At 46.8% G+C, this 27,860-nt stretch overlaps 1 protein-coding gene across 2 annotated transcripts; it reads left to right on the top strand.

Moving 5' to 3' along the window:
* Positions 1-530: 530 nt before the first annotated feature.
* Positions 531-17,448, top strand: LOC137357368 (ceramide-1-phosphate transfer protein-like). 2 transcript variants are annotated; one of them, XM_068023647.1, is made up of 4 exons: positions 531-821; positions 5,540-5,610; positions 8,522-8,691; positions 16,807-17,448. In XM_068023647.1, exons 1-4 carry the CDS (start codon positions 695-697, stop codon positions 17,330-17,332), a joined length of 894 nt encoding a protein of 297 aa, XP_067879748.1. In that variant the 5' UTR covers positions 531-694; the 3' UTR covers positions 17,333-17,448. The 2 variants fall into 2 exon arrangements, with proteins under 2 accessions (XP_067879748.1, XP_067879747.1); XM_068023646.1 differs by lacking the exon at positions 531-821 and adding an exon at positions 3,865-4,631.
* The last annotated feature ends 10,412 nt before the right edge of the window (positions 17,449-27,860 follow it).

Here is a 27,860-nt window from a genome sequence, read left to right as displayed (position 1 = left end):
CAGTGTGGACACGATGGGCCGAATGTCCTCCTCCTGCACTGTAACAATTCTATGATTCTGCAATTGATTATGAGGTAATTAATTTGTTCTCCACTTGACTTTACATTGATTTTAGAAGAGACTAGTCACTTCTCTGTCATGGAGATGCCAGTGTCTTGCAGCTCCCCTGGTGGAAATCTCGCTGAATTATGTAATTGGGTTGACGCTGGGAAATTCTCCAATATCAGTTTCGTGCGTGCCAGGTGAACGGAATTTCCACCACACTCACAACTGAGTTAAGAGAAGTTCCACCATCAGGCCACGTCCAAAACTCCAACCTGCAAAGGTTCAGGCAACAGGTCCAGGAAAGTCAGGATGACGTTAGCCAGTTTACTTACATAAACCCTACGATTGACCAACACAGAGTTTAGCTGCAGATGAGTGTTCTTTACATAATTTAATGTAAACAGGAGCTCTGCTACTTTAACGCTGTAGGCACACATTTCCCTTTTAAAATTCTAGTATGTTGACTGTGTGATCGCTGAGAGGGAAATGGTACTTTGGAACCTCTTTGTTTGCAGTGAGAGGCCACTCTTTAAACATTTCACAAGAGGGAACAAAGGCTTCACTTTGAAAGCTGTCAATGAGGGCTCTGTTCGCAACCAGTCAGCAGATGGAACGCAGCCTGACAGTGCATTAAGTCTGCAAACATGATATGTTTTCGAGAAATCTGCACACAATGAATAAGGAAGGATTGATGTGTAGCAAAGGGAAGACCCTCCGGTTTCTGCCCCTTGTAGTGGTCCTCCTGCTGCTTATCTATCTAACAAGCTTTAACCTCCGTAAGTATAGCGGATCCTCAAAGTACATGTTAGTTGCGGGCTGAAAGTTTATGCTACCTGCTCACTCTTATTTTTCCTCTCCATTTCCACGTTCAATGGAAATCCGTGCTCGTAAGGATCACATCAACTGACAGTTAAAACCAGAAGAATGTTGATTTAGTTGGTTAATGAACTGCCTGGTGACATCAGCGCTGAGTGAGCTGATGCCCTGATTATTGGAAAGTGCATGATAGTCGTGTTATCAAATCATATTGTGATGCCTAACAGGAGCAAAGAGCAACATCCTGAATGATAGAAGTGCAGTAGTAAAGTTGAAACTAAACACAAGGAAACAAATGTATCCAGTCCAAAAAAACAAGCAACAGGTTTGAGGTTAGTTAGGATTACAGTTAGTCTGTTCGGGTTCGAGTTATTAGTTAAGTAAGGGTTAATGATAAAGTCAGAGTTAGAGCAAGTGATAGAGTTAAAAGTTAGGGTTAGGGTTTGAGTTAAGGTTAAGATGAACATTTTTAAAAAAAACTTCTTGTAGCTCCAGCTAACATTGGTACTTGACATCAAAACTCATGCGCCCTGAAATGAATATACTAAGGTTTCCCCATCAGAGAAAACAGAGGAAGCACAGATCTGCCACAAGCCAGTAACTCCAGTACTCCTATGCTCAGGATGGGCTTGTACGGGAACAGAATTTCAACCCCTGGAGTTAAAACAATTTTGTGTTTTGGACGCCGGAAATGCATTCAGCCACATAGAATGGGTGAACAAGGATACTTGCTTTGTGTTATAGCATAAGGGGTTTAAAAGGACAAACAGCAAGTTGAGCTGATTGTCAGCTGTTGTTGAAGCATTGTTTTTGCGCACTTTTACTGAGAAGGTTTGGTGTCAATGGCCTTTAACATGAACATTTTTTTGGTTTGTCCAAGCATTGGGCCAATTGTTTTCCGGAGAACTGCTCTCCAGTTATGTTCATTTGGAGAAGAAGCAATGGATGGATTTCTAGAATGGAGTACGACAGTGCTGACTGCACCGCCTGCTATTACCCTCCACATGACACATACAAATATATTTAATTACATTTGTTGGAAGCATTCAATTTTTATGCTTCAGGATCCTTCCAGGCTGTCACAACAGATATCGGCACATGCAGTACACTGTTAGATCAACCATTGTTAGTCAAAGCAAGCGGCTTCATCATATTGTACATAATAATCAGCAACAGCATGAGAAAACATTTGTTTTCCCAAAGGGAAACTTTCTCCAAGGTCCAGCTCATCACTAATACTCTGATGGGTTCCTGCACACACTAGTTGTGCTTTTAGACATCACAAGGGCTGCCACTCCATGACGTTGCAATTTGTTTATGACCATCCACATAGGACCATTTGAACGTTCCATTTTTGCTCCAATGATACAAGATTCACGACAAAGTCTCCAAGGCTGCAGCCCTGGCAAATGACACATCTATGACAGCAGTGTGCAGCTATTGAGCACAGGTCCAATAGGGTGTGTGCAGTCTGGGTCATCACAGAACATGGCATAACATGTTACACCTCTACATGTTCTCTCTACACCTCCATCCCCCACCAGGATGGTTTGAGGGCTCTCCGCTTCTTCCTGGAACAGAGGCCCAACCAGTCCCCATCCACCACCACCCTCCTCTGCCTGGCTGAACTTGTTCTCACATTGAACAACTTCTCCTTCAACTCCACGCACTTCCTTCAAGTAAAAGGTGTCGCTATGGGTACCCGCATGGGTCCTAGTTATGCCTGTCTTTTTGTGTGATATGTCGAGCATTCTTTGTTCCAGTCCTACTCAGACCCCCTCCCCCAACTCTTTTTCCGGTACATTGATGACTGTATCGGTGCCGTTTCCTGCTCCCGCCCCGAACTGGAAAACTTTATCAACTTTGCTTCCAATTTCCACCCTTCTCTCACCTTTACATGGTCTATCTCTGACACTTCCCTTCCCTTCCTCGACTTCTCTGTCTCCATCTCTGGGGATAGGTTGTCTACTAATATCCATTATAAGCCCACCGACTCCCACAGCTACCTCGACTACACTTCTTCACACCCTACCTCCTGTAAGGACTCCATTCCATTCTCCCAGTTTCTCCGTCTCCGACGCATCTGCTCTGATGATGCTACCTTCCATGACGGTGCTTCTGATATGTCTTCCTTTTTCCTCAACTGAGGATTTCCCCCCACTGTGGTTGACAGGGCCCTCAACCGTGTCCGGCCCATTTCCCGCACCTCTACCCTCACCCCTTCCCCTCCCTCCCAGAACCGTGACAGGGTTCCCCTTGTCCTCATTTTCCACCCCATCAGCCTCCATATCCAAAGGATCATCCTCCGCCATTTCCGCCACCTCCAGCGTGATGCCACTACCAAACGCATCTTTCCCTCCCTTCCCCTGTCAGCATTCCGAAAGGATTGTTCCCTCCACGACACCCTGGTCCACTCCTCCATTACCCCCACCACCTCGTCCCCTTCCCATGGCACCTTCCCCTGCAATCGCAGGAGGTGTTAATACCTGCCCATTTACCTCCTCTGTCCTCACTATCCCAGGCCCCAAACACTCCTTTCAGGTGAAGCAGCGATTTACTTGTACTTCTTTCAATGTAGTATACTGTATTCGCTGCTCACAATGTGGTCTCTTCTACATTGGGGAGACCAAATGCAGACTGGTTGACCGCTTTGCGGAACACCTCCACTCAGTCGGCAAGCAGGACCCTGAGCTTCCGGTTGCTTGCCATTTCAACACTCCCCCCTGCTCTCATGCTCACATCTCTATCCTGGGCTTGCTGCAGTGTTCCAGTGAACATCAACGCAAGCTCGAGGAACAGCATCTCATTTACCAATCAGGCACACTGCAGCCTGCCGGACTGAACATTGAGTTCAATCATTTCAGAGCATGACAGCCCCCCATTTTAGTTTTATTTTTAGTTATTTTTTTCTTTTTAAAATTTCTTACATTTTTTTTGTATGTTTATTTTATTTCATCTTAGTTTGTTCAGTTTGCTTACCCACTGTTTTTTTTCATGTTTGTACTTGCTGCTGTTCAATTTTCAGTCCGTTAACACCCTATCTGTACTAATGCTTTGTCTTTCAACACACCATTAACATATTGTTTGCCTTTGCTCCATGACCTTCTGGTCCGTTATTCTGTGGCCTTGTCCAATCTACACCTCCTTTGTTATCTCTTGCCCCACCCCTGCTTTACTTGCTTCTAACCTTTGACATTTCTAATATTTGTCAATTCCGAAGAAGGGTCACTGACTCGAAACGTTAACTCTGCTTCTCTCTCCACAGATGCTGCCAGACCTGCTGAGTATTTCCAGCATTTCTTGTTTTTATAACATGTTAAAGCTGCATTTCAGATCAAATGGCATCCTCCAGTACAACCCAGTCTCCCATATCTTTGGTTTCTCGAGACATGCAAAAGAGGAAAAAGCTAACAGGCAGCAAGACGCTTGAATAGCCCCTTTCCCAATGGCTATCAGCAAAGCTCAGGTTTTCATTTTGCCGATCTTCTAACGAACCCATTATATCAACAGTTCCCCCTTAGTTCTTCACCTGCATTACCGCAATTGCAATAGGTCCCATTCCTGTTCCCTTCCGGTACATTGAGTGACTTTTAACTCCCCCAATGGGGTGGACGAGCGGGCACTTAAGATGAATCTGGTGAAACACCCTGTACGTTCTCAGTTTGCCCAAGTCATTAATAGGACCCTGATACCCATCTCAACCCAACCCACAATGGAATGCTCACAAGGACAGTTACAGTCAGGTCCGAAGACTGAAAAGGTCTTTCCAGGTAAGTCACTGTCGCTCCGGATGACTCCCTGTGATTTTGCTGCTTTCCCGCCCGGGACATACCTTCCATATTCAACAAGAACAATGTCGGGGGGCACAATACCTTTTTAATTGTGAAGAAAACGTAAAACTGCAAAAAGACGTGGACTAACATGGGAGCAATAATAGCAAGTGTACGTGTTCTAGCCAGATAGCATTTGGCTGCTCTCAGCAACTCAATCCCCGCTACTTTGTTAAATTCCGATGTTGTCACAAGGTTCAGACATCGGCCCCACCCAGCCTTCTTGTGATTACCAAGTGAGTAATTGATTTACAGGCCAAGTAGTTTTAACATTAAGGAATGCTCCAGGCCTCAGCTTGTCATTTGACTAATTGTAATAACAGCAAAGTAACAGCACCCACATCAACACATATTTTCCAGCCAAAAGGAAACTTCATCTAAATTATTGAAATTGCATTGCCTAGTTTGCAGAAGGACGAATAACGGGTCATTTTGTAACCACTTTTGTCGGATAATAAAGTGGGAGGTGTTGGTACTCAATCTGGCTTTTTACTGTTGAATCACCTGTGTAATAGCAGGGTACCTCTCTGCACTACATACTTATTGACTGCCTTTCAATGTAAATACTAGCAACCAATTTTTTCTGCAGCGCCCGTGGAAGAGTCTGTTACTCTAGTATTGGCCTTTATAGCCAATCCAGGCGCTGCTCCACAAACCACTGACCACCTCCAGGCGCTTACCCATTGTTTCCCGAGACAAGGAGGCCAAAGAGAGACTAGCATGCCCCATCAGTGGTCTGTATGGCTTCATACCAGGTGAAACAATGCCCACTTTACACCAGTTATACCCAGACTCTACTGTAAACGAAGTTTCAACAACTGTTTTCAGTATTTTATTATTTCCTGCAGCCCAATTTCATCAGTTAAACCCTCAGGAATTAGAGACCGAAAACAAGGAAAAGGAGCGTCGTGAAAACAAGGTAAGGCTCCTACCCACAGTGAACATCAACCCCAATAATATCAAATCCAGGCTCCTGATGTCCACGTCCGTTTCTTCGTCTGTAGGGTCCCGAGCAATTGCTGCACTGTGGAAGATCCGGTTTTGCCCGGGAAGAGAAGTAGGCCCCTGAGTCTGTTAGAGAATCATAGATATAATTTAATTCATTCTAAATTTAATTATAGCTTAACAAGGCCATAAAATGCAAAGCACCAAAGTTCATTCCTAGCAGAATAGAACTGAAAAGCAGAGATGTTACGTTAAACTGAATGGAACCTTGGTTAGACCACACTTGGAATACTGTGAACGGTTCTGGTCTCCATATTATAAAGAAGAAATAGATGCATGGGAAAAAGTGCAAAAACAATTTACATGACTGATACCAGAACCAAAAGGTTATACCCATCAGGAAAGATTTTTCGGGCTTGGGTTCTTTTCTCTCTACCTAATAGAGGACTTTAAAATTATGAAGGGGGTATAGAGATGACGTTTTGGAGGAATCCAAACCTTGGTGCCAAAATATAAGGTAGTCACTAATAAATCCAGTAGAGAAGTTCGGGGAAATTTCTTTACCCAGAGAGTGGTGAGAATGTGGAATTCGCTACCACAGCGAGTGGTTGAGGTGGTGAATAGTATCAATACATTTAAGGGGAAGCTGGATAAACACATTAGGGAGAAAGGAATACTTAGCGTGATATGAGGGAGAGTGTGAGGAGGCTCGTGTGGAGCATAAATGCTGGTATGGACCTGTTTCTGTGCTGTAAATTCTATGTAATATTGTTACACCATTTAACTAAATCATGCTGATCAAATATAAGAACAGGGAGGTTATGATGGAGCTGTATAAAACGCTAGTTAGGCCACAGCTGGAGTACTGTGTACAGTTCTGGGCACCACACTATAAGAAGGATGTGATTGCACTGGAGAGGGTGCAGAGGATATTCACCAGGATGTTGCCTGGGCTGGAGCATTTCAGCTATGAAGCTAGACTGGATAGGCTAGAGTTTTCCCTAGAGCAGAGAAGGCTGAGGAGGACCTGATTGAGGTATACAAAATGATGAGGGCCATAGATAGGATAGATAGCAGAGATGTCAATAACCAGGGGGCATAGATTTAAGGTAAGGGGCAGGAGGTTGAGAAGGGATTTGAGGAAAAATGTTTTCACCCAGAGGGTGTTTGGAGTCTGGAATGCACTGCCTGAAGGGGTGGTAGAGGCAGGAACCCTCAACATTTAAGAAGTATTTAGATGAGCACTTGAAAAGCCACAGCATACAAGGCTACGGCCAAGTGCTGGAAAATTGGAATAGAATAGATAGGCGCTTGATGGCCGGCATGGACACGATGGGCCGAAGGGCCTGTTTTTGTGTTGTTTAACTCTATGACTCAATGTACCTCAGCTCCATTTAACCAACTTGTCTCCATATTTCTTGATACCAACAAAAATCGATCTCAGTCTTGAAAGCTCCATTGACCACCAGCCTACTGAGGCAGGGAATTCCTGATTTTAATGATCCTTTGTGTGAAGAAATTCTTGTTGATTTCACCCCTGAATAGTCTAACTCTAATTTTAAGGTTCTGATACCAGAGGAAACCGTTTATTTGTATCTACTTTATTTGCATCTATCTTCTCAAATCCCTTTATCATTTTAAACACCTTGGTTAGGTTACTCCTCAATCTTCTAAACTCAAGGGAATACAAACCCTTGCAAACTTTATGCAATCTGTCCTCAAAATTTAACTTTCTATGTCCCTGTATCATCCTGGTGAATCTGTGCTACACCCCTCCAAGCTAATATTTCCTATCTGTGGTGTGGTGCCCAGAACTGAACAGTGTGCCCAGATATGGTGTAACTGGAGGTTTATACAAATGTAGCACAACTTCCCCACCCCTTTACATTTCAGCTCCCTGAAGACAAATGCCAATATTCTATTAGCCTTTTTGATTACATTTTGTACCCGCACACTAGTTTTTACTGATGTTTACATGGAGACACAAATCCCTTTGCTTCTCCACGACTACTAGTGTCTCATCATTCAGAAAATATTCTGATTCATCTTTTTCAGCTTCAAAGAAGATGATCTCACACTTCCCCAACTTGAACAGCATCTGTCATAGTTTTATCCACTCACTTAGTATGTCTATACCCCTTTGCAACTTTCTGCTCCCATCTACACAACTTACTGTTCCTCCTAACTTAGAGTCTTCAGCAAACTTGGATATATTTGTATTCTAGTTTTTCATCCAAGCCATTGATATATATGATGGAAAACCTAAGGTCTCAATAGATTCCTGGAGACACCACTTGTCACATCTGTCTATATTTTGAATGAGACATTAAACCACATCTTTCTGCCCTCTCGGATAGACATATAAGATCTCAAGGCACTTTTCAAAGACTAAAGGAGTTTTTGCAGTATTCTGGCCAACATTTATACTTCAATCAATGCCACTAAATCCAGTAATTTATCTTGTTGCTGTTTGTGTGCAAATTGGTTTCTGTATTTCCCTACATTACAAAAATGACTACACTTCAAAAGTTTGTGAAATGCTTTTGGATCTCCTCGCATCATGAAAGATATTATATAAAAGCTAGTTCTTTTTCATCCATATTATAAGATACAGAATTAAGTGACCTGGATACCCAGATAGTACGAGCCATGTCAGTGTGTTTATCAACAACAGTGAATTGGATGCAGCAAGCTCTCCCTAACTCTCACACCAGAGACGTACAGGAAAGGAAAGCAGCAGTGGAGATATGAAGGAAAGTGAGGAGAGGGGGGAAGGAACATACTGTCATGGATAATGTAATCCAGGAGTGATCAGGTGTTAAGGATATCTGACTCCATTTTAATAGCTTTCTCCTGTTCTTGTTTCCTTTGGTGAATGGGAATAGCTTATCGATGCTTCACGGTCAGTGAATTCTGTGGATAAAAATCATGGAGAGAAGTGTGACAGCAGCAATTTCCAGATCAAACAGGTTCAAGCTGCGTTCCAGGCTTGTGTGGCAAAGAATGAAGATATTTTACTTAAAAGCTACCTTGAAGGATGGACAGAACTCCAAAAGTAAGCAAAATATTAATCAAATTATCTTCATTTAACAACAGAGATGGAATTGGCAAGGCAAAGGGAAATCCAGAGAACAGGAGACTTAGAGTGGTATGGAAGGAGCATGGGACAAGAATCCTGGTGATAGGAGTCAAGAGTGTCTGTGGGATGTAAGTCATGAAGATCACTGAAATGGTATGGGCAAGACAAAGAAGTATTCTGAAGTTACCATGCAAGGCCATGGGGAGCTAATTGAGCTTGGAGGGAACAGGAGTGAAGGGGGCATAAGGCCTTGTGTATGCGAGTACCTGAGCTACTGTGTTTTTGATGAACTGAAGCTTGCAGAAGGCTGAGGCAGAGAAACTAACTCGGAGGTTTTAAGAAAATTCATTCCTCAGATGATAAGGCGTGGAGCAGGACAGAAATAGCAATGGAGATGGGTATCATTATGGAATGTGGGGATGATAAACTCTGAATCAAAGTGTAAAATCATAAAAATTGCAATACCTTTAACATTGAAAAATGTCCCAAGGTGCTTCATTGCAGCATAACCTGACCAAAATTGACAATGAGGGAAAGAATAGGACAGGAAACCAAATGCTTGGTCAAAGTGGAAGGTTTTAAGGCCCCACCAATGGTGGGGCAAAGGGATTGGGGAGTTAAGCCTTTAAGAGACTAGAGTTGGAGAAACAGTTCTTGGAGGTTTGTAGGGCTGGAGGAGGTTACAGGGTTGGGTGAGGGGCAGGTGGCTGGTGAGACCATGGATGGAATTGAACACAAGGATGAGAATTTTGAATTTGTGGCTTTGCCAGACTGGGAGCCAACATGGGTCAGCGGGCACAGGGGGTGATGGTTGGTTGGGAGTTGGTGCAAGGTAGCATATGGGCAGTAGAGCTTTGGATAAGCTGAGGTTTATTGAGGATAGAAAATGGGAGGCTGACCGGGAGAACATTGCAAACATTAAGGTAACAAAGGCATGGATGAGGTTTAAGGAGCAGATGAGTTGAGGCAGGGTGGAAATGGGACAGTAAGCGGTCTTGGTGATGGAGAGGTTATGGAATTAGAAGCTCAGTTCAGGGTTAAATGTAACACCAAAGGTTGCAAGCAATCTGGTCCAGCTAGGGAGAGGGATTGACTCGGTGGCTAAGGAATGAAGTTTTTTGGCAAGGTCTCAAGGCAATGGCTTTGCTCTTCCCGAAGTCAATATTAAGCTGCTTTAAGGATCATGTTCCACTATTCGGACCCTTTAGGAATATTTAAGGAGATCCCTCCTCAACATTGGGCTGCTTATCGAATTCAATGATGCCCTCTGCTGGCACAAAAGTGATGTGATGCCCCAGTTGCAAAGTCATTGCTGAATCTCCAGACACCCAGAAATACAAACATTTTCCTGTACAAAAACAGGCAATTGTCCCATTGCAGTCTTCCCCAATGAATCATTTAGTCTAATCTACTCACTTAGTGCGTTGACCACCCATCTTGTGTAATTAGGTCCAGCTACCTTTCCTGATTGTTGTCAATGAGAGTATTGCCCGTGGTGGTGGTGGAGGGGTGGGAAGTGGGGGCAGAGGCGGGGGGGAATAGTGGGGCTGATAATCCCCTTTCACTGTTGATTGTGATGGTTCTACATGAATGATTTTAAAGCAGCTTTCTATACTGAGATCATAAATGTGCTTGTGAAGATTACCTAAACGAATACATTTATAGTTTTATTAGATAACACCAAAAGAGCAAATCTTCATTTGATGATGTTGATATACAAAGTGACAAGAGGAATTCTTACACAGAGATCCACATTAAGAATGCCTTGAATTTGTAGACTGGGTAAAGTGACTCAGAGAGGTCATGTATCAGCAGTACTTCAGAGTTTAAACCTGAGAACATTGTAGAGCAATGTATAGGGAGAATTACTCTCTATCAAACCCAGTTTTTTTTAGTATATAACCCCATTTTTTTTCTTTTTTTGTGTTTGATGGTGACAGTGTAGAGGGAGCTTACTCTGTATCTAACCCCTTTTTTCTTTTTTTTTTGAAGGCGGCCTTTATATCCCAGGCCCCTTTTATATTTTTGTTGAGGGGGTCTTTATTCCTCAGGCCCCCATTTATATGCATTTTAAAATAACTTTATTAAAAACATAAATAAATCAAAAACTCAAATTAAAATGCCATTCTCGGCATCAATAATGCACTCCAGTCCTTGCGGTGTCCACCGGTGGCGGAAGGCCCCAAGTGTACCAGTGGACACCGCATGCTCCTTCTCCAGGGACACCCGGGCGTGAACGTAACCGCGGAAGAGGGGCAGGCAATCAGGGAGGACGGACCCCCCCCCCCCCCGACGGCCCGCAGCCTGGACCTGTGAATTGCCACCTTGGCCAGGCCCAGGAGCAGACCGTGAGGAGATCCTCCTCCCGGCCCACGCCCCTCCGCACCGGGTGCCCAAAGATCAGGAGCGTGGGACTGAAGTGCAGCCAGAACTTGAGGAGCAACCGCTTTAAATATGCAAACAGGGGCAGCAACCTCGCACACTCCAGATAGACGTAGAAACAGACTCGTCCAGGCCGCAGAAATCACAGGCGGCCTGGGAGTCCGTGAACCTGCTTAAATGTCTATTGCAGGGGACTGCCCTGTGCAGCACCCTCCATCCCAGGTCCCCCATGTAAAGGGATAGGACTCCCACTTGGAGACCTCCACTGGGGTTTCCCCTCGCCGCCAGATGGCAACACGGACCACCAGGGCGTGTCCGTCTGGTTGACAAGGGCGAGGAAGTGGAGAGTGTGCAGGAGCAGCCCGTACAGGAAACCCCTCTGCGCCGTTTGGAATGGTACAGTGGGCATTTCCAAGAGGTGACTCGGATTGTGCAGGACCGGCTCTCAAGGAGGGTTTCGGGGCCTGGGTCCGATAAGCAGTCAGCTTGGCCGGGAGCACTCTGCACACCCGAGCCCCCTCATCACCCCACAAAACTCTGTGCATGTCCTCGCTGGATGGATCCGTAGAGAACAACGCACTGTAATAGATATGAACCAGGAGGCCCATTCCCTCCAGATCCGTGATGGAGGATCCGTCGTCGGCCAGCAGCTCAACGAGCTGCTTACAGACCTCCCGCCATTTTTCCAGCGAGTAGAAGAAGGGTGAGGTGCAGTTCAAATCTTCCAGGATCTGGATCCGCGACCTCACGTACGCGTGTCGGGACCCTATGAGCTGCAGGTCCCTCAGCGCGCCCTTTTTCTGTTGTATGCCTGCCACAGGGCTGGGTCCGCGACGGCTTGACTGAGGCGGGTCTCCAAGTCGAGCACCTCTCTAGGCGTCCGTTCTCAGCTTCCCGCCTCTTGGTCAACCCCTTCGCGTACTCTTGATAGAAGACACGGATGTGAGTCTTGCCCACATCCCACCATATTCTCAAGGAGGGGAAGCCCCCCTGCTTCCTTCTCCAGTCAGCCCAGAATCGACAGAACGAGTCCTGGAATCACTCGTCCTCCAGCAGCCGGTTGTTAAAGTGCCAGTACGCAGACCCCACCCGCGTGCGGAGCGGAATGAACTCCACCCACACCAGGTGGTGGTCCGAGCACGGCACTAGCCGCATGGAGGCCGCTGAGTTGCAGGAGATGTATGCCTGCGAAATGTAGAGGTGGTCGATTCGGGACCGTCCTCCATGAGAAGGCGGAGTCGGGATGGAGATTCCGCCAGACTTCCGCTAAGTTGAGGGAGCTGATCAGTTCCCTCAACTTCTCCACCGACGCTTGGCTGCGCTGGGGACCGGAGCGATCCCCCACCTCGAGGTTACAGTTAAAATCCCCCCGAGGATGATGCACTCACCACTATCAATAGGGCTCAAGAGAGTAGACACTTCTTCAAAGAAGCGCGCTTGCAACGCGCCGGGCCTGGGCGCGTACACGTTCACAAAGTGGAGCGGCACGCTACCCAGGTGAATGGCGAGGTGGAGCAAGCTGCCCGGCACAAGCTCCTTGACCCCCAAGATCTCCGGCTGAAAAGTCGGGGCCAACAAGATAGCCACCCCACTAGAAATAGGGGTGAGGTGACTCATGTAGACCCCGCCCTGCCACTCCAGGAGCCAGGTGGCTTCGTCTCCTGGAACGGTGTGGGTTTCCTGCAGAAAGCTCACCGCGTATCTCCCTTCCCTGAGGACTGAGAGATTGTGAAATCTGCGGTGAGACCCCCTGCTGCTGTTGATGTTGAGGCTGGCTATGGTTATCTTCATGTCAAAGGTACTTAAAACCCGTCACCAACACCTCACTGTGAGGAGGGAGTGGAAGTGCACCTGGCCTTTCACTCTCTCAGCAACCCATTGAGGAACACATTAAACCAGCGCCGCTCAACCAGTTTCACGCCCGCGCCCTTCCCCGCTTTCTTAGGGCAGTACGGATGGACCGGATGATCAGCGCCAGATTCAACCAATGGCCGAGGGCCAGCTGACCTTTATTGCAGCAACCCCTGCAAGCCGTGAAGAATTCCTGGAGTTCCGCCGTAAGGATGAATCGAGACTCGGTGGGAGACACGAGGGAATCCACCGCCTCACTGGCGATGGATTCAAGATCGTCCTCTGTGCCCCACACTGAGTCCCCATTCTCCTCCGGGTCGTCAACGCCAGCAGCCGACACATCCAACACACATCCCGGCTGCGCATCTGGTCCCGCCTCCGTCACAGTTTCATCGCTAGGATCGATGGCAGAGGAGTCCTCTCTGGGTTCTTGAACGGAACTGGAGCCTATGGGCGGTTCAGGACCCCCATCCACCTCCATCACCAGGCCAATGAGTGGCCCAGGGAGATGGTAGTTGCCAACTCCGGAAATCCAGCCGGAGCTGAGACTGGAGGTGGAGAGAGGAGGCCATCGCCCGCTCCGTCAGCGCCCACAGGCCCAGCAGACAGGGAAACATGCAAATTGGCCTGAGTCAGGTATATCCTGGGCGGCAGCGCCAGGCTGTTGGGAGGGTTGACCCTCACAGGACTCGCACCCACCCAGGACAGATGGAATATTTTCTCCTGGTGGGTCCCCAGACTCCCCTACCATGGGCGGGCCCCCACTTCAGGAATTGCCAAGATTATAGGGGCATCTCCTCCCCACCGTTCCAAGGGATAGAGTGTTCCCACCCAGGGGTCGAGGCCCTCATGGAGCTGGTGGCGGGGGGAGCTCAAGAAGCCACGCTAGGAGATGGACCCTGTAGTTCAGAGCCTTCTTTACAGGAGGGGCGCCTCCTCCTCTTATTCCAGGAGGGGCACATAGGCTCAGAGACCTCCCTCTCAGTCGAGGCTTCTGCTTCTACCTGTGTACCCCCTGCCCAGATCCCTTGGGCCTGAGATCAGCCACGGGGCAGGTGGGCTCCCTTGGATTGGGCCGAGGGATAAGCTCAAGCTCAGGTTCTCCTGTTGTGTCCAAAGGGGCCCACCTTTGGGTGTTTCGACCTGCGCTGTGTCTTCCTTCCACTCAGTGAAAACCACAGCCTCCAGAACCGCCTGAACGGTGGTTGTTGCAGGTTTCGGGGGAGGTGCAGCGGCGCCGCCCTGGGCTGCCAAGGTGGAGTTGGCCGCCTGGATGTTGGGGCAGCTCTTCTGAACATGCCCCACCTCCTTGCAGGCATGGCACTGCGCCCATCCAAGGTCCAGAAGTCACGGTAGGAATTCCACATTAAACTGGCCCTCTGTAACCTCCTCCCGTGCCAGCTGCATAAAGAGCTGGCGGCGGAAGTATATATGCCAAAGGCTGTTCTCCCAAAGGCTGAGCGGGACTGGGGTTATCCCCGATCTCACCTCCCGCAGATGGTGCAGGGGTGGGAGGAGCTAACTGGGAATGAAGGGTGGGACTTTTGACAACATTACCACTGTGCAGTGGCCCCCAGAGGCTCCACCTGCAGGAAGGATTCCCCCACCCCACCCCACCCCACCCCACCCCACCCCACCCCACAGTGAGCCCCTTGCTCAGGGCCAGAGACACTGCCCGTTTGGTCTCCCCGTACATCTTTGAGGCTGCCACAATGGCCGAGGGGCCAACAGCCTCAGCCATTGCCTTCACGCAAGCCTCAATAGACATGTTGGGGTGGGCATAGCTCTTCAGCCCATGGCTGGAAGTGATCAGCTTGAATGGTGACGGGGCCACATGGGCAGCCACAGAGGTGTCAGAGGGCCCCGCCGCTGGCACAGATGGACTTGCCATGAGTCGAGCTAAACCCCACCCCAATTGTAGGCCTGCAGATTTGAAATTTGAAAAATAAATAAGAAGGAATAAGGTAGGGGAGAGGCAGAGGTTGTGCTGAAGAGGAAAAGGGAGGCTTGGAGTGATGACTTGCTTCACCGAGGTGATATGACAGACAACAGATCAATCAAACAGTCCTTCACAAGCTCTTCTGGTCTTCCAGTTGGGGAGAGGTGTCTTCACCAGGCAGTATCTGTCTTCTGCTTTTTTCTTAGCTAGTCAGCTGACCCAGCCTGGGCAATTGGGGCGGGCAGGAGCTTCCTTGTATGGTTAGTGCAACTGCACAGTTCCCTGCAGAATTGTACAGCCCCCACCCCTTGTTCTTCCGTCCTCTCCCAACAGTCCAAATCAAATTCAAGTCTGATGCTCGACACCCACCTCGAAACACAGCCTTATGTTTGAAAAGTATTTTCCTCCTCTGTAGCAAAAGTTGTTCAAATCGTTGCAGCGCTCTGCTCAGCTCTCCCGCTCCAGCAGCACCTCCAGCAACAAACTGAAACACTGTCAGCTGTTCCTCATTGCTGCAATCAGCAGTCAGCAATCCAATTAGGCAGCAGCCAACCCAGTGCTCTACCCCACCTCTTGCCCCACCCCCACCTCACTTGCTTATAATCTGTGACTTTTCTAATATTTGTCAGTTCCGAAGAAGGGTCACTGACCCGAAACGTTAACTCTGCTTCTCTTACCACAGATGCTGCCAGACCTACTGAGTGATTCCAGCATTTCTTGTTTTTATTCCAGTGCTCTACCTGCCCTGGGAGTACTTGATGGAGACACTGTAAAGGGAGCTTTACTCTGTATCTCACCCCTTTTTTTTCCTTTTTGAAGGTGGCCTTTATGCCCCAGGCTGCTTTTATGTATTTCATGTCAAGGGGGTATCTAACCCAGTGCTGCACCTGCCCTAGGAGTGTTTGATGGGACAGTGTAGAGGGAGCTTTACTCCATATCTAACCCTGTTTTTTCTTTGTTTATATAAGGTGACCTTTATGCCCCAGGCCACTTGAATTTTGGTTGAGGGGGCTTTTAATCCCCAGGACTCCTTTTATATACATTTTAAATAAATATTAAAAACAGATAAATAAAACAAATAAAACTCAAAGTAAAATGCCATTCTCGACATCGATGATGTACTGCAGCCCCTGCGGCGCCCACGAGTCGTGGAAGGCCTCAAGCGAACCGGTGGACACTGCATGCTCCTTCTCCAGGGACACCCGGGCATGAACGTAACCACAGAAGAGGGGCAGGCAATCAGGGTGGATGGACCCTCCGATGGCCCGCGGCCTGGACCTGTGAATTGCTACCCTGGCCAGGCCCAGGTGCAGCCCGTGAGGAGATCCTCCCCAGGCCCACCCCCTCCACACCGGATGCCCAAAGATCATGAGCGTGGGGCTGAAGTGCAGCCAGAACTTGAGGAGCAGCCCCTCCAAATACTCAGGGGCTGCAACCTCAAACATTCCATATAGACATGGAACATGCACTTGTCCAGGCTGCAGAAAGTACAGGTGGCCTGGGAGTCCGTGAACCTACTTAAAAGTCTATTGCACAGCACTGCCCTGTGCAGCACCCTCCACCCCAGGTCCCCGATGTAAAGGGGGAGGACTCCCGTGTAGAGACCTCCATCAGGGTTTCCCCTCGCTGCCAGATGGCAACACCATTTAACCCATGCTGTCCCTGCCCTCAAAATGCTTGATTCTGATGTCAGATACACAAAGTAAAGATGAAATATGCAGTATTGATTCGCAGGTGAGCAATTTGTAATGTGGCAAGTTGCAAGCGATAAATTCCAGGTAATTGCTATCCTACTTGCAGCATTATATTGAGGATATGCACTGGCCTAATACTCTAGCAGTAACCTAGCTCCAGAACTATGCTGGGGACTTGGTCAGGCCTATTGTTACTGAAATACATCCTGGATCTTGTCTTTTCAGATTTATCAATGCACTTGGCACCATCTTTGGATTTATATCTGAAGAGGTCACCAGTAAAATGAAGATAATCATCCAACATCAGCAGGGAGTGCATGGAAGAAAATACACCTCAATAGGATCCATGATTGATTATGAATTGGCAAACAACGTGGTTAATTTCAATGAACTTTCCAGTGACCAACTGCCATCAGGCTGTCGCACTTTACTACGTCTCCACCGAGCATTGCGGTGGTTGCAGCTCTTTCTTGATGAGCTAAGGAGCAGCTCTGAGAATGACTCAATGTCGGTCATGTGCGCTGATGCCTACCAGCAGTCCCTTGCCAAGTACCACAGTTGGTTTGTGCAAAGAGCTGCTGGGATTGCATTCCTTGCCCTTCCGTTACGGACAGACCTCCTTCACATATTGTGTGTGGAAGACAGCAAGGAGACCCAAGACAAACTGTGGAGCACTGTGAGTGCGATTGAGAGAGTTTATAACATTACACAACGCATGTATGCCCAGCATAGTATGCTTGACTTACCCTAGAACCAGAATGCTTCATCAAATAGGATAAATGGAGTGTGGCAAAGAAAGAGGAAATCACTGTTTCAAGGGCATTCATTGAAACTGATTTTAAGGAGCAATAAAATTTTTAAATTTAAAAATAATGTTTGCATATTTGTTGCACAGAATTGATACAGTACATGATGGAACATATGCTCCTGGAGCAAACGAATGAGTTGCTTGGGAGTGTAGTGATATGACCAGTTTAATTCTCCCAATTGTTTTCAGAGTCTTCTCAAACAAAATCATTTCATTTACAATATACTAGAATACTGCTCTCCATTGCTCACACACTGTTGTTTTATATATACATATAAATACATCATTAATTGCTGGATCTGTTCTTGGAAATCAGCTGTTAACTCAACTGTATCAAACCACTGCAGAAAAAGTCATAAAATAAAACTGGATGGATCACCTGGCATTGATCTAGGCACCGGAAACAACTGAGGCACACCCTGCCTAGTCGACCCTGCAAAGTCCTCCTCACAAACATCTGGCGACCTGTGCCAAAACAGCTGCCCCACAGACTAGCCAAGCAACAGCCTAACATAGTCATACTCACCGAATCATATCTTACAGTCAATGACCCAGACTCTTCCATCACCATCCTTGGGTATGTTCTGTCCCACTGGCAGGACAGTCCCAGTAGATGTAGCGGCACAATGGTATACAGTGTGGAGGTAGTGGCCCTGGAAGTCCTCAACATTGACTCTGGACCCCATGAGGTCTCATGGCAACAGGTCAAACCTGGGCAAGGAAATCTGCTGATTTCCACCTACCTCCCTCCTTCAGTTACGAAACAGTGCTCCTCCATGTTGAAGACCTCTTGGAAGAAGCACTGAAGGTAGAAAGGTCACAGAATGTACTCTGAGTGGGGTACTGCAATTTGATTATCAAGAGTGGCTCAGTAACACCACTACTGACTGAGCTGGCTGAGTCCTGAAGGACATAGCTGCTAGACTGGGTCTGCGGCAGGTGGCAAGAGAGGGAAAAACCTACCAGACCTCATCCTCACCAATCTACATGTCACAGATACAACTGCCCATGACAAAATTGGTAGGAGTGACCACAGCACAGTTCACACTCAGCATACACAGTGGCGCAGTGGTTAGCACCGCAGCCTCACAGCTCCAGGGACCCGGGTTCGATTCCGGGTACTGCCTGTGTAGAGTTTGCAAGTTCTCCCTGTGTCTGCGTGGGTTTTCTCCGGGTGCTCCGGTTTCCTCCCACAAGCCAAAAGACTTGCAGGTTGATAGGTGAATTGGCCATTATAAATTGTCACTAGTATAGGTAGGTGGTAGGGAAATATAGGGACAGGTGGGGATGTTTGGTAGGAATATGGGATTGGTGTAGGATTAGTATAAATGGGTGGTTGATGTTCGGCACAGACTCGGTGGGCCGAAGGGCCTGTTTCAGTGCTGTATCTCTAATCTAAATCTAATCGTACCCTCCATTGTGTTATATGGCACTACCACTAAATGGGAGAGACTCAGAACAGATCTAGCAGCTCAAAACTGGCATCCATGAGATGCTGTGGGCCATCAGCAGCAGCAGAATTGTATTCAACCACAATGTGCATCCTCATGACCTGGCATATCCCTCACTCTACTATTACCATCAAGCTAGGGGATCAACCCTGGTTCTATGAGGAGTGCCAGGAGCAGCAGCAGGCATACCTAAAAATGAGATGGCAGCCTGGTGAAGCTACAACACAGGGCCACATGCATGCTAAATACAGAAGCAGCATGCAACAGAGCTAAGCGATCCCAAAACCAATGGATCAGGTCAAAACTCTGTAGTCCTGCCACATCCATTCATGAATGATGGTGGACAATTAAACAACTAACCAGAGGAGGAGGCTCAGATACACCCACATCTTCAATGAAGAGGGAGCCCAGCACGTCAGTGCAAAAGACTAGGCTGAAGCATTTACAATCATCTTCAGCCAGAAGTGCCGAACAGATGATCTATCTCGGCCTCCTTCTGAGCATCACAGATGCCAGTCTTCAGCCAATTCGATTCACTGAAGACTTGTACTTCAGAACTAGCTGCGTCCCTAACCTAGCTGTTCCAGTAAAGCTCCAACACTGGCATCTACCCGACAACGTGGAAAACTGCCCTGATATGCCCTGTCCTCAAAAGGCAGGACAAATCCAATCAAGAAAATTACTGCCCCATCAGTTGACTCTTAATCATCAGTAAAGTGATGAAAGATGTCATTGACAGTGACATAAAGTCGCACTTACTCAGCAATAACCTGCTCACTGACACTCAGTTTGGAATCTGCCAGAGCCACTCGGTACCAGACTTCATTACAGCCTTGGTCCAAACATGGACGAAAGAGCTGAACTCAAGAGGTAAGGTGAAAGTGACTGCCCTTGACATCAAGGCAGCATTTGACTGAGTCAAAGGGATCGGAGGAAAATTCTTTACTGGTTGGAGTCATATCCAGCACAAAGGAAAATGGTTGTGGTTGTTGGACGTCAATCATCTCAGCCCCAAGACATGGCTGCAAAAATTCCTCAGGGTAGTGTCCGAGGCTCAACCATCTTCAGCTGCTTCATCAATGACTTTCCCTCCAACATAAGATCAGAAGAGGGGGTATTCACTGATGATTGCACAACATAGAAACATAGAAAATAGGAGCAGGAGTAGGTCATTCGGCTCTTCGGGCCTGCTCCACTATTCAAAAAAGATCACGGCTGTACAGTATCCTGATCCCGCTTTCTCCCCATATCCCCAGATCCCTTACGCATTAAGAAACCTTCCGAAGAAGGGTCACTGACCCGAAACGTTAACTCTGCTTCTCTTTCCACAGATGCTGCCAGACCTGCTGAGTGATTCCAGCATTTCTTGTTTTTGTTTCAGATTTCCAGCATCCGCAGTATTTTGCTTTTAAGAAACCTATCTATCTCCTTCTTGAATATATTTAATGACTTGGCCTCCACTGCCTTCTGCGCTAGAGAATTCCACAGGTTCACCACCCTCAGTGAAGAAATTTCTCCTCATCTCGGTTCTAAATAGCATACCCCGTATCCTGAGACTGTGGCTCCTGGTTCTGGACTCCCCAGCCATTGGGAACATCCTCCCTGCATCTAGCCTGTCTAGTCCTGTTAGAATTTTATAGGTTTCTATGAGATCCCCTCTCATTCTTCTAAACTCTAGTGAATATAGGTCTAGTCGACCCAATCTCTCCTCATATGTCAATCCTGCCATCCCAGGAATCAGCCTAGTAAATCTTCTTTGCACTCCCTCCATGGCAAGAACATCTTTCCTCAGATAAGGAGACCAAAACTGCACACAATACTCCAGATGTGGTCTCACCAAGGCCCTGTATAACTGCAGTAAGACATCCTTGCTCCTGTACTCAAATCCTCTTGCAATGAAGGCCAACATACCATTCGCCTTCCGAATTGCTTGCTGCACCTGAATGCTTGCTTTCAGCGACTGGTGTACAAGGACACCCAGGTCTCGTTGCACCTCCCCCTTTCCCAATCTATCACCATTCAGATAATCTGCCTTTCTGTTTTTACAACCAAAGTGGATAACCTCACATTTATCCACGTTATACTGCATCTGCCATGCATTTGCCCACTCACCCAACTTGTCCAAATCACACTGGAGCCTCTTTGCATCCTCCTCACAGCTCACATTCCCCCCCAGCTTTGTGTTGTCTGCAAACTTGGAAATGTTACATTTAGTTCCCTTACCTAAGTCATTAATATATATGGTGAATAGCTGGGGCCCAAGCGGTACCCCACTAATCACTTCCTGCCACCGAGAAAAAGACCCGTTTATTCCTACTCTCTGTTTCCTGCCTGTCAACCAAATGTTCAGCATCATTCGCAACTCCTCAGAAGCAGCCGTGCTCACATGCAGCAAAACCTGGACAACATTCAGGCTTGGGCTGATAAGTGGCAGGTAACATTCACGCTACACAAGCAGCAGGCAATGACCATCTCAAACAAGAGAGAATCTAACCATCTCCTCTTGACATTCAATGGCATTGCCATCGCTGAATTCCCCGCCATTGACATCCTGCGAGTTACCATTGGCCAGAAACTTAACTGGACTAGCCATATAAAAACTGTGGCTACATGAACAGGTCAGAAACTGGAAATTCTGCAGCGAGTAACTCATCTCCTCACTCCCCAAAGCCTGTCCATCATTGGCAAGACACAAGTCTGCTGGAATATTCTCCATTTACTTTGATGAGTGCAAATCCAACAAACTCATGAAGTTTGAAACCATCCAGGTCACCATAGCCTGCTTGGCCGGTACTCTGTCCACCACCTTAAACATTCACTCCCTCCATCACTGGCACACTGTGACTGCGGTGTGTACCATATACAAGATGCCCTAAAGCAACTCACCAAGTATCATCGTCAAGGGCAGATGGGCAGATTTTCTCTTGTTGGAGATGGTCATTACCTGGCACTTGTGTAGCGCAAATGTTACTTGCCACTTATCAGCCCAAGCCTGAATGTTGTCCAGGTTTTGTTGCATGCGAGCACAGACTGCTTCTGAGGAGTTGCAAATGGTGAACATTGTGCAATCAGCATCTTCCAAACATCTACCACCTAGAAGGACAAGGGCAGCAGACACATGGGAACACCACCACCTGCAAGCTCTCCTCCAAGTCACACACCATCCTGACTTGTAAATATGTCACCGTTCCTTCACCATTGCTGGGTCAAAATCCTGGAACTCCATCCCTAACACCACTGTGGAGTAATAACACCACATGGACTGCAGTGGTTCAAGAAGGCAGCTCACCACCACTTTCTCAAATGCAAGTAGGGATGGGCAACAAATGCTAACTTTGTCAGTAATGCCCACATCCCAAAGACCAAGCTTTTGGTCATAGAATCATTGAATAGTTACAGCACAGAAAGAGACCATTCAGCCCATCGTTCCTTGGTGGCTCTCTATAACAGCACCTCATCTAGTTCCACTCCCCTGCTTTTTCCCTGTAGTCCTGAGAATTTTTACTCCTCAGATAATTATCCAGTTCTCTTTTGAAGGCCTCAATTGAGTCTGCCTCCACCATACTCTCAGGCAGTGTATTCTAGTTCCTAAACACTTGCTGTGTAAAAAAGTTTTTATTCTTGTCACCATTGCTTCTTTTGTCAATCACCTTATATCGGTGTCTTCTGGTTCTGGATCCTTCGGTCAATCGGAACAGGCACGGCTTCTCCAACCTAGCCACGTAACTCATCCCTGGAACCATTCTCCTGAATCTTTTCTGCACCTCCACGGAGGTGGAGAGGCGACATGATAGAGGTTTACAAAGTTATGAGCGGCATGGACAGAGTGGATAGTCAGAAGCTTTTTCCCAGGGTGGAAGAGTCAGTTACTAGGGGACGTAGTTTAAGGTGAGAGGGGTAAAGTTTAGAGGGGATGTGCGAGGCAAGTTCTTTACACAGAGTGTGGTGAGTGCCTGGAACTTGCTGCCGGGGGAGGTGGTGGAAGCAGGTACGATAGCGACGTTTAAAAGGCATCTTGACAAATACATGAATAGGATGGGAATAGAGGGATACGGTCCCCGGAAGTGCAGAAGGTTTTAGTTTAGGCAGGCATCAAGATCGGCACAGGCTTGGAGGGCCGAATGGCCTGTTCCTGTGCTGTACTGTTCTTTGTTGTTCTAATGCCTTCACATCCTTCCTAAAAGTGTGGTGCCCAGAACTTGACACCAAACCAGTGTTTTATACAGGTTTATCATAATTTCCTTGTTTGTGTGCTCTATGCCCCTAGTTATAAAGACCAGATCCTGTATGCTTTATTAACCACTTTCTCAAACTGCCCTCTAACCGTCAATGATTTGTGCACATATACCCACATGTCCCTCTGCTCCTGCACCTCCTTTAGAATCACACCCTTTATTGCCTCTCCTCGTTTCTCCTACCAAAATGAATCACTTTTCTGCATTAAATTTCATCTGCCACATGTCTGACCATTCCACCAGCCTATGTCCTCTTGAAGTTTATCAGTATCTTTTTCACAGTTCACAATACTGCCAAGTTTTGTGTCATCTGCAAATTTTGAAATTGAGCCCTGTGCACCCAAGTCTGGGTTATTAATATATATCAAGATACACAGTGGTCCGAGCACTGACTCCTGGAGAACCCCACTATATAATTTCCTCCAGTCCGAAAAACAACCGTTCACTACTCTTTGTTTCCTGTCACTCAGCCAACTTTGTACCCACGCTGCCACTGTCCCTTTTATTTCATGGGGTCTAACTTTGCTGACATGCCTGTTATGTGGCACTTTATCAAATGCCTTTTAGAAGTCCATGTTCATCACATCAATTACTTCACAGTGGCGCAGTGGTTAGCACCGCAGCCTCACAGCTCCAGGGACCCGGGTTCGATTCTGGGTACTGCCTGTGCGGAGTTTGCAAGTTCTCCCTGTGTCTGCGTGGGTTTCCTCAGGGTGCTCCGGTTTCCTCCCACAAGCCAAAGACTTGCAGGTTAATTGGCTATTATAAATTACCCCTAGTATAGGTAGGTGGTAGGGAAATATATAGGGACAGGTGGGGATGTGATAGGAATATGGGATTAGTGTAGGATTAGTATAAATGGGTGGTTGATGGTCGGCACAGACTTGGTGGGCCGAAGGGCCTGTTTCAGTGCTGTATCTCTAAACTAAACTAAACTTCACCCTGTTACTTCATCAAAGAACTCAAGCAAATTAGAAATGTTGGAAATACACAGCAGGTCCAGCAGCAACTGCGAAGAATGAAAACCAGAGTTAATGGTTCAGTTCCCTAACCTTTCATCCATTTCCAGCCAGCCCCAAGTCATTTATTCCTCCATGTTCCCGTCGGGCCCCGCGCCAATCATTCCTCCACTTTCCCGTCGGGCCCCGCGCCAATCATTCCTCCACGTTCCCGTCGGGCCCCGCGCCAATCATTCCTCCACGTTCCCGTCGGGCCCCGCGCCAATCATTCCTCCACATTCCCGTCGGGCACCGCGCCAATCATTCCTCCACAGTCAAACTCTGAAGAAGTAAGTTTATTTAACGTTCTTACAAGATCGGGTGTCCTACAAGCAGGCACCCCGATCAACATATTCAGTTCATGTTTATACAATACAAATCCATTTGTCCACGCCTTTATTTTACATTATTCTTTTGGGCCTCCTTATCTCGAGAGACAATGGATACGCGCCTGGAGGTGGTCAGTGGTTTGTGAAGCAGCGCCTGGAGTGGCTATAAAGGCCAATTCTGGAGTGACAGGCTCTTCCACAGGTGTTGCAGAGAAATTTGTTTGTTGGGGCTGTTACACAGTTGGCTCTCCCCTTGCGCCTCTGTCTTTTTTCCTGCCAACTACTAAGTCTCTTCGACTCGCCACAATTTAGCCCCGTCTTTATGGCTGCCCGCCAGCTCTGGCGAATGCTGGCAACTGACTCCCACGACTTGTGATCAATGTCACACGATTTCATGTCGCGTTTGCAGACGTCTTTATAACGGAGACATGGACGGCCGGTGGGTTGGTTATAACATATTATGACACTAACCTATCCTATGGTTGCTACAGTCTCCTCCTCTGTTTACTTCTCCCCCTACTCTAACTTTCTAGCCCCTAACTCTTGTTTTTGTTTTACCTTATTTGGCTCTCCATTGTGTGTTTTAACTTGCAGCTGTCATTTACTCATTCACTACATCCTTTGTTCTAACTCTTGCTGTTTTTCTTTTCTCTGCCTAAGCACAATTTTTAACTGCCGTACTGTCTCGAGGTCTTTACTCACATCCCCTTATCAGTTCCCTTGTTCAGTGTTTTCATTATGTTGTGTAGAAATGACTTCTTGGTAATTTTCCACAAGCTGTAGAAACAACATTTCAGTATTTCTTATTCTCACAATTCCCCCTTTTCTTTTACTTAATCCTTGTTGTTTTCTACATACTGAGGAGGGGTCTCATATGTCCTCTCAAATCCTCTGAGCATTATTTCAGCTGCCTTCTCAATGTCTGTACTCCCGTTGATACTATCCATTCTGTCATTTGGTTTCGGGCCTTGAATTTATCAGGTACCCCTCTTGGGACCCCTATGGAATCCATGTACACCTGGTTGTCAAAAGAGTTCGCTATCGCTTCCCTTTTACCCCTTTCCCTCGTTATTATCTTTTGTTTCTCAAATGCCAAGGTGAATGGTATTGCCAATTGAACAATTGCGCACGTCCCCTTCCACTGGGAGGGTAGGGTCTGTCTCAGGATTTTTCCTCCGCAATACCACCATAAATCCGCTCTGGGGACATTCAATGATGAGTAGTTCCCTCCCCTGACTCTTCCAGTTACGTCCTCAGTCTCTATGCATGACTTCAACTCTCCCATATTTCTGGTTAGCTCCGCACCGTGTCGACTTACGCATGATGTGTGATTCACACTGGTGGCTAAAAATGAAGGGGGAGTCCTTGAATCTTTTTTCTCTAGGGGAGAGAACATTAATGACAAGGATAGGCAAGTTTTGAATACCCCAAGCCGTCTTATCCTGATATAGGGCTAACATGCATTCCATGCCCTTTCGGTCACGCTCCCACCCCAGCGGGAAAGGTACTACTTGAGCTATCGGTCTACCAGATGCACAAGCATAGCAATTGTTTTTGTTCAAACTTTTTACAGTATATTTTATCCATTCTACCCAGGCATTTGTGTCCCCGTAACCGGTTTCTATCTCAATTGTCTTTGTCAAGTCTTTTACCTCTATTATTTTTACTATGTTAGGATCGTTATGAGAGGTCCCTTTTAGTTTGTTAGATGGTTTACCAGTCTTATCTATTGTTACCTGAAAACAACATTTTAATTCACCTTTCTTTTTCCCTTCTCTAACTGTTACTCCAAACACCTTGTTGTCTAATTGGAAGGGTTGCATTCCTTATCTGGACAATCTGGGCCTGGTTTTATGGGTCTCTGGTGAATGGATATAATCGGTGGGAGTGGGTCTCCTGTTAGTAGTCCATCCCCATAATAATGGAGGGACTCCACATGATAATTTCTTTGGTTATGTATGCCCCCACATGGGATTAGGAAACATAAGTCTACTTCTACCACCTGAGGGTCCTGGCTCTTGGGGATTTCTGTGTACCGTTGTCCCCGTCAGTTCCGTCCCACATTGTTATTTTTCCCATTACTGGGATGACTAATACTGCATACAAAAACATCCAACCCATTTTAATCTGGTTCTGATTTCCTGGCTACTTTTGAAAAGAAAGAGAGAGAGAGAGAGAAAGAGAAAAGACACACAATACTACAGACAGTATTTCCGCGCTCGCGCCGCTATATAAAAAAGTTCGTTACTCAAAGTCTTTTTAGCTTTAGTTTCAATGGTTCTTCTGTTAATTCGGTTGTCCAAGTTCCTTCCTCGGCCGGGGAGGGGGGGGTTGTACCGGCCCCTTGATTCTTGTGTCGTGGGTCCAACCTCTTTCTGCCATTCTTATGGCTGTTTCAGTGGTCAGGAGAGTCTGGTATGGTCTTTCCCAGTTCGGTTGTAGTTTAGTCTCTTTCCACGATTTCACCAGAACCCAATCTCCTGGTTGGATCTTGTGTACTGCAAATTCGAGAGGTGGGGTCTGTGCTAACAGGCCTTGCTTCCTTAGGAATGACAATGAGGAAGACAACGCCAGTATGTAGTTCTTTAGAAACAAATCTTTAGTTTCTAAGGTTGGCATCTCGCCCCTGGTTCCCATATAGGGTAATCCGAATAGCATTTCATAGGGGGACAGTCCCACATCTTTTCTAGGGGCTGTCCGAATTCTGAGTATCGCTATAGGTAAACATTTTGTCCAGGGTAACCTTGTTTCAAGTACCAGTGCCATGCCTTTCTGCTCACTTCCACATTCCCCCCTTTTATCATTCTATGATAACCTTCTCTCTACTGATCAACTTATATATGATTATATATATTCACTAGGATTATGTGGATCTATTTACTCAAATAACATTTAAACAGTATAATATAAAAGCAAATATAAAAAACTCAGCAACTGTTGAATCAGAAGGGTAGGCTGAGCCACCCTCTAACAAGGGGGCGTGTATTAGCCTGGTCGGTATGTTTTTCATTCTAACTTTTCCCTAGGATTGTCATGTCTGGATGATAAGAAGAGTGCTGTTGAAGTACAATGTCTCTCTCTCTCGCTGTACCAGCTGCAAGGCCAAGTTGCCTCTGCAGCCCTGAAGTTATGAAGTCATTTCTGATAAGCTGTCCCTCCCTGCAGCACTGAAGCTAGCTTGTTAGCAATACATGACTGATTAATTGTTTCATCTTAAATGTTCCCATGTAATTCTGTTCTTAAAAATTCTAAAATCTAAATTCTGTTCTCACAATCCCCCCTTTGATTCTTCAAAACATTTTAAAAAATCAATCCCTTGATCCCACCTAGGTGCCTTTAATGGTCTCTATTTGTCTAGAAACAGCCTTCAACACCCAGAGGGGTCGCACTCAATACGTCGCCTGCTTGTGCCATAAGAGGGGCCTGCGGTAACTCTGTAAAGGCATAAGTTTTGCAGG

This window comes from Heterodontus francisci, chromosome 48, assembly GCF_036365525.1.
Source record: "Heterodontus francisci isolate sHetFra1 chromosome 48, sHetFra1.hap1, whole genome shotgun sequence".
Lineage (NCBI taxonomy): Eukaryota > Metazoa > Chordata > Chondrichthyes > Heterodontiformes > Heterodontidae > Heterodontus > Heterodontus francisci.
The sequence above is the reverse complement of the archived record's forward strand: the minus strand, read 5'-3'. Positions and strand labels throughout refer to the sequence as shown.